The sequence below is a fragment of the Watersipora subatra genome, chromosome 7 (assembly GCF_963576615.1).
Source record: "Watersipora subatra chromosome 7, tzWatSuba1.1, whole genome shotgun sequence".
In the NCBI taxonomy this organism is placed as follows: domain Eukaryota; kingdom Metazoa; phylum Bryozoa; class Gymnolaemata; order Cheilostomatida; family Watersiporidae; genus Watersipora; species Watersipora subatra.
In genome coordinates, this window is record NC_088714.1 from 3463882 (window position 1) to 3478678 (window position 14797).

At 41.1% G+C, this 14797-nt stretch overlaps 1 protein-coding gene across 7 annotated transcripts in view; it reads right to left on the reverse strand.

The window, feature by feature from the left end:
• Window positions 1-7193: 7193 nt before the first annotated feature.
• LOC137399552 (ral GTPase-activating protein subunit alpha-1-like) overlaps window positions 7194-14797 on the reverse strand; it is a 67566-nt gene continuing 59962 nt past the window's right edge. For 5 of the 7 annotated variants that reach the window (XM_068085720.1, XM_068085718.1, XM_068085719.1 and 2 more), the window contains 3 exons: window positions 14457-14566; window positions 13164-13244; window positions 7194-8060 (listed from right to left, as the gene is read on the reverse strand). In XM_068085720.1, coding sequence (XP_067941821.1) covers window positions 7936-8060; window positions 13164-13244; window positions 14457-14566 — 316 coding nt within the window. In that variant the 3' untranslated portion in view covers window positions 7194-7935. Of the gene's footprint in view, window positions 8061-8563; window positions 8605-12698; window positions 12780-13163; window positions 13245-14456; window positions 14567-14797 lie in introns of all 7 variants that reach the window. The other 2 variants (XM_068085721.1, XM_068085722.1) reach the window with 2 other exon arrangements.

Consider the following 14797-nt stretch of genomic DNA (forward strand, 5'->3'; position numbering starts at 1 on the left):
TAGCCTGACTTGATGCACAGTCACGGATTTTAATTTTGATCTGCCATACATTTATTATACGACAACTCAATCTCAGCAACAAACTTGCCAAGATAGGCATTACCTCGTTCATCCGAGATTGACACGTTTAAGCTGTTGAGCTCGCCAATGAGCATGGATTTGTAATTATTAGTAGGATGGTGTTGTATTATTTCTCCCACATCAGTTCTGCCTATGGGAATAATTGAAAGGAGCTTTGATCGTTTACCGTTCCATAAATTTTTAGACGTGTCTATTCCATCGATGTATAAATACAAACACAATGGGGTCAGATATAAATATTCATTCTCTATCAGTTTGGCTAGTCCACCCGTAATCGTCGCGTCAGTACTAACCTTTAAAGTGTTTTGATGAACTTTAAATGAGCCTGGTAATTTGGAAAGGAGCTGCTCGTACGTGTAATACCCCGGCTGAATAGTAGTCGTTCTACCGTTGTACGTGTAACTGGTCACCTCGGTCAAATTGTAAAAAGATAAATATAACGTAATTGTCTTAAGGCTAATACCGGTTGCCTTCACGGATCGATCGAGCTCAATGCGACCGGTTTTGTTTATTGTCAAAGAGGTCATTTATTAATAAATGACTGGACAACTATCTAGCGGTTATCCCATAGATTTTTACAACTTAACTGTTGTCGTAGCGATAGACGAACATAACAAAATATCGTATAGCTTTGTCAAAAAGTTTGTCGATATCTCACCAGCACCGGTAGTGGTTAAAAGCTTTGATGATGTCAATCAATGGTATGATGACCCCATGTTATATTATTTTCAGCAGTATAAGTTTGCCTTATACTGCACGACTGCTTTGTGCGGTGTGAGTAAAGATCAGCTGACACGAGGTCTACCTCTTACAAAAGCTATTTTAAACTTTCACGTTATGTATCAAACTAAAAAGATGTTGGCGCAAATGGAGATTAGAAATCCCGGAGATCGAGATTTTGATCCGTACAACAATCCTTACAACAAAACCGAGTACTGCAAATTGCTCAATGAGTTTAGAGTAACCGCTAAAGATATTCCTGAGATTGATCAACCAGCCAGAGGTCTCGGATTTATCATACAAGACGGTGGTAGTAAAGTAGGTTCTTTAGAAAAACAGATGGCTGATCTAGGCAGGCATCACAAACCGTATCCAAAATATCCATCAAGCAGTAAAGATAAGACGGATATGGATGTGCATCGGAGTGGTGCCAATGGTTGGGGTACTTATTACCAGTTTCCGGAGTGGAATTCGAGTGTGGGTACTAAAATGGTTTCGGTAACTCAAGACCCATTTGACTACAAAAGGGTAGTGCCCGATCATAGTAAGTCATTCACATCCCCCGGAATAGTTAGACTTAATGATAGTATTAGAGCTTACGTCTACTGTTTACTGGGAGCTCAGGTGCAAGCTAGACAAGCGGGTTCCTCCCTCGAGTCTCAACAAGAATTTTTAATTCTGGTCAATGACTTGATCATGAAAAAGCAATCTCTCCAAGATTCTATATCAAACTTTGAGGACGCCCTCGCTAAAACTCACGAGCAAACAAATTATGTTATAGCCAAAGGTCTGTACATGATACCGTCAGACTTGAACTTGAACGCTTTAGGACAAAGCGTAAAAGGATTTAACGATAAAATTAAAATAGCCCAAGTGTTTGATAGCGTAGGAATAAAACCTCCACCACCGAAACCAAAACCCACACCACTAAAGCCTTCACCAAAACCCAAACCCGCGCGACAGCCAAAACCTGCGCAACCTGCACCAAAACCTGTGCCACTACAACAGCCACCGAAACCCAAACCTGCGCCACTAAAGCAGCCTCCAGCACCGACACTAAAATCAACTCCTTCTGTAAAGCCATCTATATTTCCTACAGAATTATTTTCACCAAAACCTGCCCCTTCTGTATAGCCATCTACAGAATTGTCACCGCCCGAGGGCAACGTTCACGAAGGAAATAAATTGTTAATCGGCGGCACTATAGTCATCGCGGGTATAGCTTATTCCATGATGTAATTTTATACGACCGTATAAAATTATGACAATGCGGCTTGTAGAGCCGCCTTTTTCATCGTTTTGTACCCGGGTATACCTTGCGCCTTGGCCAGCTTTTTGAGTTCGGATACCTTGACACGCATATTCTCATACCTAGGTATGGGTCTACCTCGAAGTGTATATCTCTCAGTAGACTCTTTATATTCATCATACACAGGGGGTCTGACGAGATCAAACAACTCCATCGCATTGATCCATCTTTGACTCAACTCATCTAAACTTTCTTTTGCTTTCCTATTCAAGAAGTGCGGCATTGTTAATGTCATTTATTCTATAATGTCCGTGTGCCAAGCTAATTATTGAATCTAGGTAATAGCGTTTGTCGTCAAAAGCCGACAGAGTCTTTTTGCTGAATGTCCAATTTTTTATCTCATGTAGTTTGGACTGAAGTGTCGTCATGGTGGCATTCGGAGCCGGATCTCCACTATCCAGGCATTGTTTGTAGGTATCAAACTTTAGGTTTTTGGTTATACACTTTTTCACTCCTTTGCATTTTGTCAGCCCCCAACCCTCACCCTCTACGCAGTATGACTTGGCTCGCAAAGCCACAAACTCCGCTATCGGTTTGCCACCACCTTCATCCTTGGGCAGACCTATCACTTTCTTGTTCTTCTCGCTGTAGCACGGATGATCTTTAGGGTAGTTGCTTGTATCATACTTTTCGAGCGGCATTTCCTTATAAAAATCTTCCGTCCTAATTAATAACACTAAGCTGTCCGTGTCAGTATACATCATTCTAGCATCGGGGTATCGCCGTCGTATGTCATCGTAAAAGAATTCGTACATGAGCAGTTTGGACAGATCTAAAATGGCCTGACCGACGTAAATAGGTTTGTTTAGGGCCACTGTAGATTTGCTCATGAGAATGGCCGTCAAGTTGTCATTAAACTCTTTCTTACACTTGAATCGCGGCTTATTTATGAGCTTTTGTTTGCGATTCATTTTAGTAGTCAACTCTACATCTATCCGTTTGCGAACATTCTCCATCGATTTCCCGAATACCGCATTGTTCATTAGCTTGAAAAAATCTTTCTCAAAATCAGTCTTAGCTCGCTTTCGAAGATCGGTGTTTAGTCGAATGTACGGCTCCATCCATGCACTTTCTTTAAACTTGAGAACTCGGTGTACTTTAGTCAAACGCAGACCCTTTTTCAAATAATACTTTAAGATACTGTGATGTACGACGTACTTGTGCTTATCTCGAAGGTTTGGCACCAGCTTAGGAACTTTTGCATAGCACGGCTCTCCAAGCTTGTCGAGCTCTCCCACATCGCGCATATACTCTGACCACTGATCAGGTTTCATTGATTCGGGTGCCAGCGGATAATCATTGTGTTCGTCGTGGAGCTTGTTTGGATATTCTAGATCTACCTCCGCCATGTAGCCTTCATCATCATTAATGTCTGGCAGCCCTTTCGATTTCATCCATTCGAAACCACCAGTCGGTAGCTTTTGCGACATGGCCCACCCGTACAGGTTATTCTCATCCAAGTACATCAGGTAGGTAGCTGGTTTCTTTTTATCATACCCCTCCACATAGGGATTGTTGGCCTTGGCGTATCGCAAGCCTCCGCATGTAGACACACCACCTCTTATACCACTCTCTACAAAATTGTACATGTCTACATCACTGATGAGCTCCAGTTCTTGTTTTGTTATTTTAAGCAATGCATCCCATGACAATGAGGGTGCTGAGATGTAGTGACACGGATCGAGACCATATACATCCATGGCTGTCGATCTATGGCTCTCAAAAACATCAGTCAAAAGCAAGACATCCGTCTTAAGATAGAGATCGTGATAATCACCCAAAGTCTCACACCCCAGCTCCTTCCACACTTTTTGAGCATGCCGATAGTCCTCATCACTTATACCGGCATAATTGTCAAGCGATGAACTGAAGTACTTTTTATCCGGGAGTCGTCGTTCTTTAAACCGCTTGTGAGAATCCATGTACTCGTACGGATATACACCCTTCCTGGAAAGTAGCCCGGCATGCTCTGGATACTCTCGTTTCAGGTGCAGTAGATCATCTAGACCTTCCACCAATGTAGCCAATGAGCTATTGAGGTGCTGGAGGCTGTCCATAAACTCAAACCTATCTATTCTCATAGACATGTATTTTTCATCGGTATTGGCTATAACATCAATATCCTCTGCCCCCTCAAACTTTGCACACTTGTGCAACTGCTGCCATAAGAATGACTTTTCATTCGCACACATTTTATGAGCCACTCCCAACTTTTTGTCTGGAATTTTTCGCATCACTAAAGGATTATAATCTTCATATCCTCCCTCTTCATACAAATTTCTCAAACTCCAAAGAACATCATAATTTTCATATTCCCCCTCCAAACCGCATGCAAAGCAGCGTTTAGGGTCCTGTGGCTCATCTAGACTATCACGCTGAGAAAGTTTACACTTTTTATGTACAACCAATTCATCAATATTGCATTTATACACAGTAACCAGATCAGCATTGACGTCGGCCTTTTCTTTACACATGTAGCATTTTATTCGTCTACCTTTCCAAGCTTTGACGATAAGGTGAGAGTCATAGCCACGAAAATTGTGAAATATCACCTTAATCTTTTTAGTTTGTCGTAAATTAAGATTACATTTGTTATGAGCCGGACCTCTATACAACCCCGATACATGATCGTGGTCCTTAACCATAGACTCACCCTGCGGTTTTTTACATATCCAGCACTCCGATGTACCCTCTTCAACATCGTGATAAAATTTTTGTTCCTGTTCAGGAGTGATGATCATCTCAGCAATCGGTATACTATCAACGTATTCTTCCAACTCGTCTAACACCTTAAAGAACTGCTCCATACAATCCTCGCCTCTGTACATTTCAAACCTCAATGACTCACCCATGCTATTAACCAACTTTAACCCATACCCACACGCGCTATGTACTTTGTCTATAACTGACTCAAAATCTGCGTAGACCGTGTACGGCGCTTTCTCCATGTTCTTAAAGTTTTTAAATTTCATAACTGACCTTGGTTCAGGCATCTTAATGGTGCAAGTTCCATCATGAAGCCTTAGGCACACCTCAACATGATCTTTAAAAGTTCTCTCACACGTTGAGTGGTGGAGACATCGTAGGCAGGTATAGTTGCTACGACCTCCTGTGTTATCAGTTTGCTTCCTCATTAACGCTGACATACTCTTGATCCACATGTAGTGATTTTTATAAAGAATTAAATTCACCTCTGGGAGACCTTTTGCACCATCTGTATACAACCTATCATCCGTGTGAACAATCTCCATTCCGCCGTCTTTCCACTCAAACACATTAATCACGAGTTTGTTCATGTTAGCAAACTTTTGGATCTGGTCTATGGTGACCGGGTACTTTAACATTTTAGTATTCAGGCTGTATTGATATGGCACGTAATTTGATAACCTGTCAACGTGATCCGATGATGGGTATAGGCATGAGAGTATCGCCCACAAGAAGCACTTGTTGTCATCCAAAGCCTCTGGATATATTTCTTTTATTTTTTCAACCAATTCTGACTTTTTTGTCTCGGTAGTAAATTCTATGCTTAGTAAACTAGCAATCTTTTTAATCTCAGCCATCCTCTTGTCACCTCCGTTATTAACATTAATAACTGCCTTTTTAATCGCTAAAAGCTTTGGAGTTGGTTTGTAAGTTCCACCCCTGAGAGGTTGCCAACGATAGATTTCCAAGTAGAATCTAGACACTCGTTCCAAAATCCATCCGGAGCCATTGTTTGTAAATTCATCTATTTTTCTGATAATGTTTGCTAGCTGTCTGTTCAACTCACCGGATAGATTAGTTGATGCTAAGATAGGTACCGCCCCTTCCCTAGGAGTACCCCAAAACCGAGTAGTTATAGCGCCACGCTCTAGATGGGCGAATACAACCTCTACACTCACACGAATCTTTTTTGTGTCAAATGTTTGTCGAATTCTATCCATAATAACGGGTTTAGCATCTCTCCACACAAAATCTATGTCAGCTGATTGATAGCTAGATACATCAACAGTACACTTGTTGGTTACATCATCCACAAAAGTATTTATTATCTCAACCCGCGGTCTGTCAGCTCTACCTCTCAGCAGACCCACTAAGTCCACTTTTTTCGTACGCGGTGTAACTGGTATATCTCTATCTCTAGCTAAAGATTTTAAATCCTTCGCACTCAGATCGTTTAATGCAAGGAATCGCTTTCCATTCACAATATCTTTAAGCTCGGCTTTTCTCAGCTTGCTCGTATTTCCAAACCCCAAGCGCTTCATCTCTTCTCTCATTTGACCCACTGATGCTTCTCCGTACAAATTTCTCACATTGCGAAGAGCATCATCCGGGCTTGGCTTTTTATGAACACCGTCTACCAATATTGATATACCCTTGCTGGTTTTACCGATTACCTTGGATCGATCGCCAGCGTGATACACGAGCTCAGCCTTGCTCATCTGGCTATATCCTTTTACACCGCTTCGCTTGGCATCTTGCCGAAGCCAACTCTTATTCCCTTTTCCATAGAGGTTTCTAATGTCAGACACCACCTCAGGTGGTACCCGCTTTCTAACTCTCTGTTCCATATCTATTTATTATTACAAAGCTTTAAACGTTAGTCAAATCGATTGATGTAGGCTTAAAGAATTTTGTATAATAAAGGAGGTACAAATGGCAAGCGTGACCAGCACTTAGGTCCTGCAGTTGCGTGTCACTTTGTGACAGCCGTGTCTCTTTCTAACTCTCTTTTCCATTTCTCCATTTTTTCAAAGTCCCAAGGATTTTGAAAACAATTCTAGATTTTTTCATCTTTCAAAAAATGGGAACTTTTGAATACTTTTTAAAATTCTAGATTTTTTCCATCTTTAGACGAAAAATGCCACCCGGAAAATTCTGGTCCAGAATAGTTACTTCATATACTACTGACTTCTTCTACCAACCAAATAACCATCAAGATTAAAATAACAAGCAAATACATTGAAGTCTTTGCGACTGATAAAAGTATTACTTAATCAAACACAAACATCAACTGCAAATTACAATGCGTTTTGCATGCGTGTACATGTACATAAATTTTAGAAAATAAACATAACTACATACCTATCAGCTCCTCAAAATTACAATTTCGTCAATATCCATTCTATTTGTAATGTTATAAATTTCTATGATCATTTGTTCTAAATATTTACTGAGCCAGCTATGAAAGTGTGTAAACCACAGTGTGTGCTCAGACGATAAAACATTGTGCTCAACGCAGAGTCGGCCCTGGCAATTTGCCAACACGCCCACATTGTATTTTATGCTGGGCATGGCTACTTGTGCTATTGTATTTCACTCCATGTATACTGTATAGTGCATAAGATGGATACCTATAGGTGATATCCATAAACATGATCACATACAATGCACTTGGATACTTGCATAGACATAGATTGTATTCATATCAATAATGAAATATAACACTTTTGACTAATTTCACAGTTATATTATTCATGTTTCCAGCGATCAACAACCTGACTTGAAGCAATTTATTACAAATCTATATCTCATTATACCATAGCAATGTATCTAAACCTGACAGTTGGCCTTATCAAATATATACAAACAATAAGTAGAGGCAAATAAAACAATACAGATAAATCATTTAGCATAATAATTCTGAGAACATAACTTAAACATTTATTAGATATCAATAATTATAGAAATACAAAAAAATATCATATGCAACTGGTGGTAAAAAGGACAACAGCTCCAAGTGGTGTATAAACAATGACGCAGTGATATAATTTAAAGGAAAAAGATAACATTTTATAGAAGTACAATATGAAATGCAGGCAGAGTGCTGTGCGCGTGATATGCTATAATTGCTTCCAAGCTTTCGGACTGCTAGGAGGTGTTGAAATATGTTTAGTTGAAGATTTTCTGCTGCGCCCCGACATTCGACGAATGAGACGAGCTGGTCCAAATAAATCCTCTTTATCCTCTGCAAGGGAGGATAAATCATAATGTATAGATACTATTTACAACTGATCAATGACAAGAATATGAACAACAAACAAGCATTGCGAGTATGAAAACACAATAACAGATGGCATGCTATGAGTCAATAATTTAGTAGATCGCAACCGATGCCAGCCATGTGTTAGCATGGGTTAGCAGGGGCTGACAGGTGGCTGTTATGCAACCAGACCCACAACTACAGCTTAACCAATATATATGCATGCGACATGTAAGAACCAGAGATCGACCATAGTATTTCAAATCAACATATAATTGGAGATGAATTTGAATTTACACAATCGTAAAGAATAAGACAACAAAGATAATTTGAGCGATAGAGAGGATCGGCTTCTCGAGAGAGTCGAAACATTTAAGAGCTTGATTGGTGACTAGACAAGGAGAAATGGCAACCGCTACCGAAGCATGATGCAACTAAAATAGAAGGTTGCACTAATGACACAGCCACAACTAAGCTCATTCATATACCTGATACTATGCAAAAAACGGTCGAGGCTTTCGAAGAAATTCTAAAACAAAATACATTGGAAAGGAGACTTGATAGCTAATGCTGCACTAGTGGAGAAAGGAGACTTGATAGCTAATGCTGCACTAGTGGAGAAAGGAGACTTGATGGCTAATGCTGCACTAGTGGAGAAAGGAGACTTGATGGCTAATGCTGCACTAGTGGAGAAAGGAGACTTGATGGCTAATGCTGCACTAGTGGAGAAAGGAGACTTGATGGCTAATGCTGCACTAGTGGAGAAAGGAGACTTGATAGCTAATGCTGCACTAGTGGAGAAAGGAGACTTGATAGCTAATGCTGCACTAGTGGAGAAAGGAGACTTGATAGCTAATGCTGCACTAGTGGAGAAAGGAGACTTGATGGCTAATGCTGCACTAGTGGAGAAAGGAGACTTGATGGCTAATGCTGCACTAGTGGAGAAAGGAGACTTGATGGCTAATGCTGCACTAGTGGAGAAAGGAGACTTGATGGCTAATGCTGCACTAGTGGAGAAAGGAGACTTGATGGCTAATGCTGCACTAGTGGAGAAAGGAGACTTGATGGCTAATGCTGCACTAGTGGAGAAAGGAGACTTGATGGCTAATGCTGCACTAGTGGAGAAAGGAGACTTGATGGCTAATGCTGCACTAGTGGAGAAAGGAGACTTGATGGCTAATGCTGCACTAGTGGAGAAAGGAGACTTGATAGCTAATGCTGCACTAGTGGAGAAAGGAGACTTGATGGCTAATGCTGCACTAGTGGAGAAAGGAGACTTGATGGCTAATGCTGCACTAGTGGAGAAAGGAGACTTGATGGCTAATGCTGCACTAGTGGAGAAAGGAGACTTGATAGCTAATGCTGCACTAGTGGAGAAAGGAGACTTGATGGCTAATGCTGCACTAGTGGAGAAAGGAGACTTGATGGCTAATGCTGCACTAGTGGAGAAAGGAGACTTGATGGCTAATGCTGCACTAGTGGAGAAAGGAGACTTGATAGCTAATGCTGCACTAGTGGAGAAAGGAGACTTGATAGCTAATGCTGCACTAGTGGAGAAAGGAGACTTGATGGCTAATGCTGCACTAGTGGAGAAAGGAGACTTGATAGCTAATGCTGCACTAGTGGAGAAAGGAGACTTGATAGCTAATGCTGCACTAGTGGAGAAAGGAGACTTGATAGCTAATGCTGCACTAGTGGAGAAAGGAGACTTGATGGCTAATGCTGCACTAGTGGAGAAAGGAGACTTGATAGCTAATGCTGCACTAGTAGAGAAAGGAGACTTGATAGCTAATGCTGCACTAGTGGAGAAAGGAGACTTGATATCTAATGCTGCACTAGTGGAGAAAGGAGACTTGATGGCTAATGCTGCACTAGTGGAGAAAGGAGACTTGATAGCTAATGCTGCACTAGTGGAGAAAGGAGACTTGATGGCTAATGCTGCACTAGTGGAGAAAGGAGACTTGATGGCTAATGCTGCACTAGTGGAGAAAGGAGACTTGATGGCTAATGCTGCACTAGTGGAGAAAGGAGACTTGATAGCTAATGCTGCACTAGTGGAGAAAGGAGACTTGATAGCTAATGCTGCACTAGTGGAGAAAGGAGACTTGATGGCTAATGCTGCACTAGTGGAGAAAGGAGACTTGATGGCTAATGCTGCACTAGTGGAGAAAGGAGACTTGATAGCTAATGCTGCACTAGTGGAGAAAGGAGACTTGATGGCTAATGCTGCACTAGTGGAGAAAGGAGACTTGATGGCTAATGCTGCACTAGTGGAGAAAGGAGACTTGATGGCTAATGCTGCACTAGTGGAGAAAGGAGACTTGATGGCTAATGCTGCACTAGTGGAGAAAGGAGACTTGATAGCTAATGCTGCACTAGTGGAGAAAGGAGACTTGATAGCTAATGCTGCACTAGTGGAGAAAGGAGACTTGATGGCTAATGCTGCACTAGTGGAGAAAGGAGACTTGATGGCTAATGCTGCACTAGTGGAGAAAGGAGACTTGATGGCTAATGCTGCACTAGTGGAGAAAGGAGACTTGATGGCTAATGCTGCACTAGTGGAGAAAGGAGACTTGATGGCTAATGCTGCACTAGTGGAGAAAGGAGACTTGATGGCTAATGCTGCACTAGTGGAGAAAGGAGACTTGATGGCTAATGCTGCACTAGTGGAGAAAGGAGACTTGATGGCTAATGCTGCACTAGTGGAGAAAGGAGACTTGATAGCTAATGCTGCACTAGTGGAGAAAGGAGACTTGATAGCTAATGCTGCACTAGTGGAGAAAGGAGACTTGATGGCTAATGCTGCACTAGTGGAGAAAGGAGACTTGATGGCTAATGCTGCACTAGTGGAGAAAGGAGACTTGATGGCTAATGCTGCACTAGTGGAGAAAGGAGACTTGATAGCTAATGCTGCACTAGTGGAGAAAGGAGACTTGATGGCTAATGCTGCACTAGTGGAGAAAGGAGACTTGATGGCTAATGCTGCACTAGTGGAGAAAGGAGACTTGATGGCTAATGCTGCACTAGTGGAGAAAGGAGACTTGATAGCTAATGCTGCACTAGTGGAGAAAGGAGACTTGATAGCTAATGCTGCACTAGTGGAGAAAGGAGACTTGATGGCTAATGCTGCACTAGTGGAGAAAGGAGACTTGATAGCTAATGCTGCACTAGTGGAGAAAGGAGACTTGATAGCTAATGCTGCACTAGTGGAGAAAGGAGACTTGATAGCTAATGCTGCACTAGTGGAGAAAGGAGACTTGATGGCTAATGCTGCACTAGTGGAGAAAGGAGACTTGATAGCTAATGCTGCACTAGTAGAGAAAGGAGACTTGATAGCTAATGCTGCACTAGTGGAGAAAGGAGACTTGATATCTAATGCTGCACTAGTGGAGAAAGGAGACTTGATGGCTAATGCTGCACTAGTGGAGAAAGGAGACTTGATAGCTAATGCTGCACTAGTGGAGAAAGGAGACTTGATGGCTAATGCTGCACTAGTGGAGAAAGGAGACTTGATGGCTAATGCTGCACTAGTGGAGAAAGGAGACTTGATGGCTAATGCTGCACTAGTGGAGAAAGGAGACTTGATAGCTAATGCTGCACTAGTGGAGAAAGGAGACTTGATAGCTAATGCTGCACTAGTGGAGAAAGGAGACTTGATAGCTAATGCTGCACTAGTGGAGAAAGGAGACTTGATGGCTAATGCTGCACTAGTGGAGAAAGGAGACTTGATAGCTAATGCTGCACTAGTGGAGAAAGGAGACTTGATAGCTAATGCTGCACTAGTGGAGAAAGGAGACTTGATGGCTAATGCTGCACTAGTGGAGAAAGGAGACTTGATGGCTAATGCTGCACTAGTGGAGAAAGGAGACTTGATGGCTAATGCTGCACTAGTGGAGAAAGGAGACTTGATAGCTAATGCTGCACTAGTGGAGAAAGGAGACTTGATAGCTAATGCTGCACTAGTGGAGAAAGGAGACTTGATAGCTAATGCTGCACTAGTGGAGAAAGGAGACTTGATGGCTAATGCTGCACTAGTGGAGAAAGGAGACTTGATAGCTAATGCTGCACTAGTAGAGAAAGGAGACTTGATAGCTAATGCTGCACTAGTGGAGAAAGGAGACTTGATATCTAATGCTGCACTAGTGGAGAAAGGAGACTTGATGGCTAATGCTGCACTAGTGGAGAAAGGAGACTTGATAGCTAATGCTGCACTAGTGGAGAAAGGAGACTTGATGGCTAATCCTGCACTAGTGGAGAAAGGAGACTTGATGGCTAATGCTGCACTAGTGGAGAAAGGAGACTTGATAGCTAATGCTGCACTAGTGGAGAAAGGAGACTTGATGGCTAATGCTGCACTATTGGAGAAAGGAGACTTGATGGCTAATGCTGCACTAGTGGAGAAAGGAGACTTGATGGCTAATGCTGCACTAGTGGAGAAAGGAGACTTGATGGCTAATGCTGCACTAATGGAGAAAGGGTGAGACAGTGGCAAGGGTCTGCTACATTGTCAATCCATGTTTATGCAATGTCAGCTACAGCACAGAGCATTCTAGCGTGTCACATTCTCGGGGCAAGCAAATCATGCGGGTAGCTGGCCATGCCTGCCGCAATGCTTTTACTCACATCTTTCTGTTGCCACGGTTACTAACTTAAACATGGCAAACTAATAGAATGTAGTGTGTCCTACGGTAAGGCTAAAGCTCGCTATAACAAAAGAAAGCAGGAAGTCAAAGTTCGCCTTTTTAAAAGAAAGTTAACATCTGGCGTGTCTAAGAAACCAGCATGCTCCGAGATGTTGTCGTGAAATGAAATATATTCAAAGCTTATTATATAGTGCAAATAGCTTATTTTAGTGATTCCAATTTCTTTGCTAGACAACAAATCTTTGAAAACACTGGTTTGGATAAAAAAAGCTAGTATTCCAACTTAACAAAAGAGAATAAGCAAATGAACTGCAGGTGAATAACTCTATTAGATAGATGTAGTGCAGCATTGATACAAAGGCAATAAGAACAAGGTCCAATTAATGTTCATATTCTGGAAATATCAGTCAACGCGTAATGACCCTGAATAATAAGGTTATCTTACCTTTGTTCTTCACCGACTCACCAGGGTCAGTATCCTGTGATTGTTCCGTTTCCGCCTCATACCCATGAGGCACTATAAACTCTACAATGTCAAAGGTGAGGTTTATTAACTTTTATAGGGCGTGAACAAAATTCGATGGCAACCGTTTTGCAATGTAATCAATCACTTGATATAAATGATATGCTTCACAGATGTCACTATTTGCTTCATTCTATTTATTATACAACCACACGGCTCAAAGTAAAAACTTTGGTCCAATTTGCAGGTCAAGGAAGTTTAACTTTATACGAATGTATCAGGCGACACGGTGCAGTTGCCATAGAGTGATAACTCCGTGAAAGAATGATGACATTACAAGTTGATAATGCTGTTACAAGTTGATAATGTTGTTACAAGTTGATAATGCTGTTACAAGTTGATAATGCTGTTACAAGTTGATAATGCTGTTACAAGTTGATAATGCTGTTACAAGTTGATAATGCTGTTACAAGTTGATAATGCTGTTACAAGTTGATAATGCTGTTACAAGTTGATAATGCTGTTACAAGTTGATAATGCTGTTACAAGTTGATAATGCTGTTACAAGTTGATAATGCTGTTACAAGTTGATAATGCTGTTACAAGTTGATAATGCTGTTACAAGTTGATAATGCTGTTACAAGTTGATAATGCTGTTACAAGTTGATAATGCTGTTACAAGTTGATAATGCTGTTACAAGTTGATAATGCTGTTACAAGTTGATAATGCTGTTACAAGTTGATAATGCCTTAAACTCTCTCGTATTTGCTTAAATATTCTATTGAGCCTTGTTCAGGTGAAAATGAAATAATCTGTTAACACCAGGAAAACAGAGCTATGGGATATATTGTAACCGAAGTATTCCCTTGAACTGAAAGGTTTGAATTACAACAGTTGTTAGTAACAACATAATTTAGAGAGCTTTGCGGCACTTTGTAACAAATTTTCATGATCAAAAACACTACAGCAAAACTTGTTTGAAAATGGGACTGTCGCTTGAGATTAAATATGACTACATTCGCTGGGTGTTGGAGTGTTTGTCAATTGGTCATCATAACAAAATAATCATCTGAAAATTTTACATGACTAAATTAAATTCCAACTGATTATTTGGCACATTTTCTGATGAGTTAATAATCAAGAATTGTTCTGAATGAATCCTGTTTTCAGTAAAATCTGAGTGATTACCAGCTAGCATACACTCATCATAGGTATGACTCAGCCCAGCTTCTTGCACCATTTACAACTGAAGTGAATTTAGAGTAAGTAATTACCAGGGTCAGTGAGAGACGGAGCGAAGACACCTGCAGCGTAAGTCTCAAATGTAGTATCTTGCCTGCAGTCTTGCACAACCTTGTCCAAGCCCTCTATTCGCACTTGGAAGCTGTGGGAATGACTTAAGGGAAAGGTAATGTGGAGATTAAGCCAAAAGCTTAGAGATGACAATTCTATAATTGATATTCTTATGACTTGCAAACCAGGTGTAGTATTTCGTAGTTCCAATATTTCAAATTATATATAAGAAACATTTGTAGAAGTTCAAGAATAGAATACATTTCATTATTGTTCCAAGATGGCTGAGTGCACTGCCTCTGGCAACAGTAAAATAAACAGC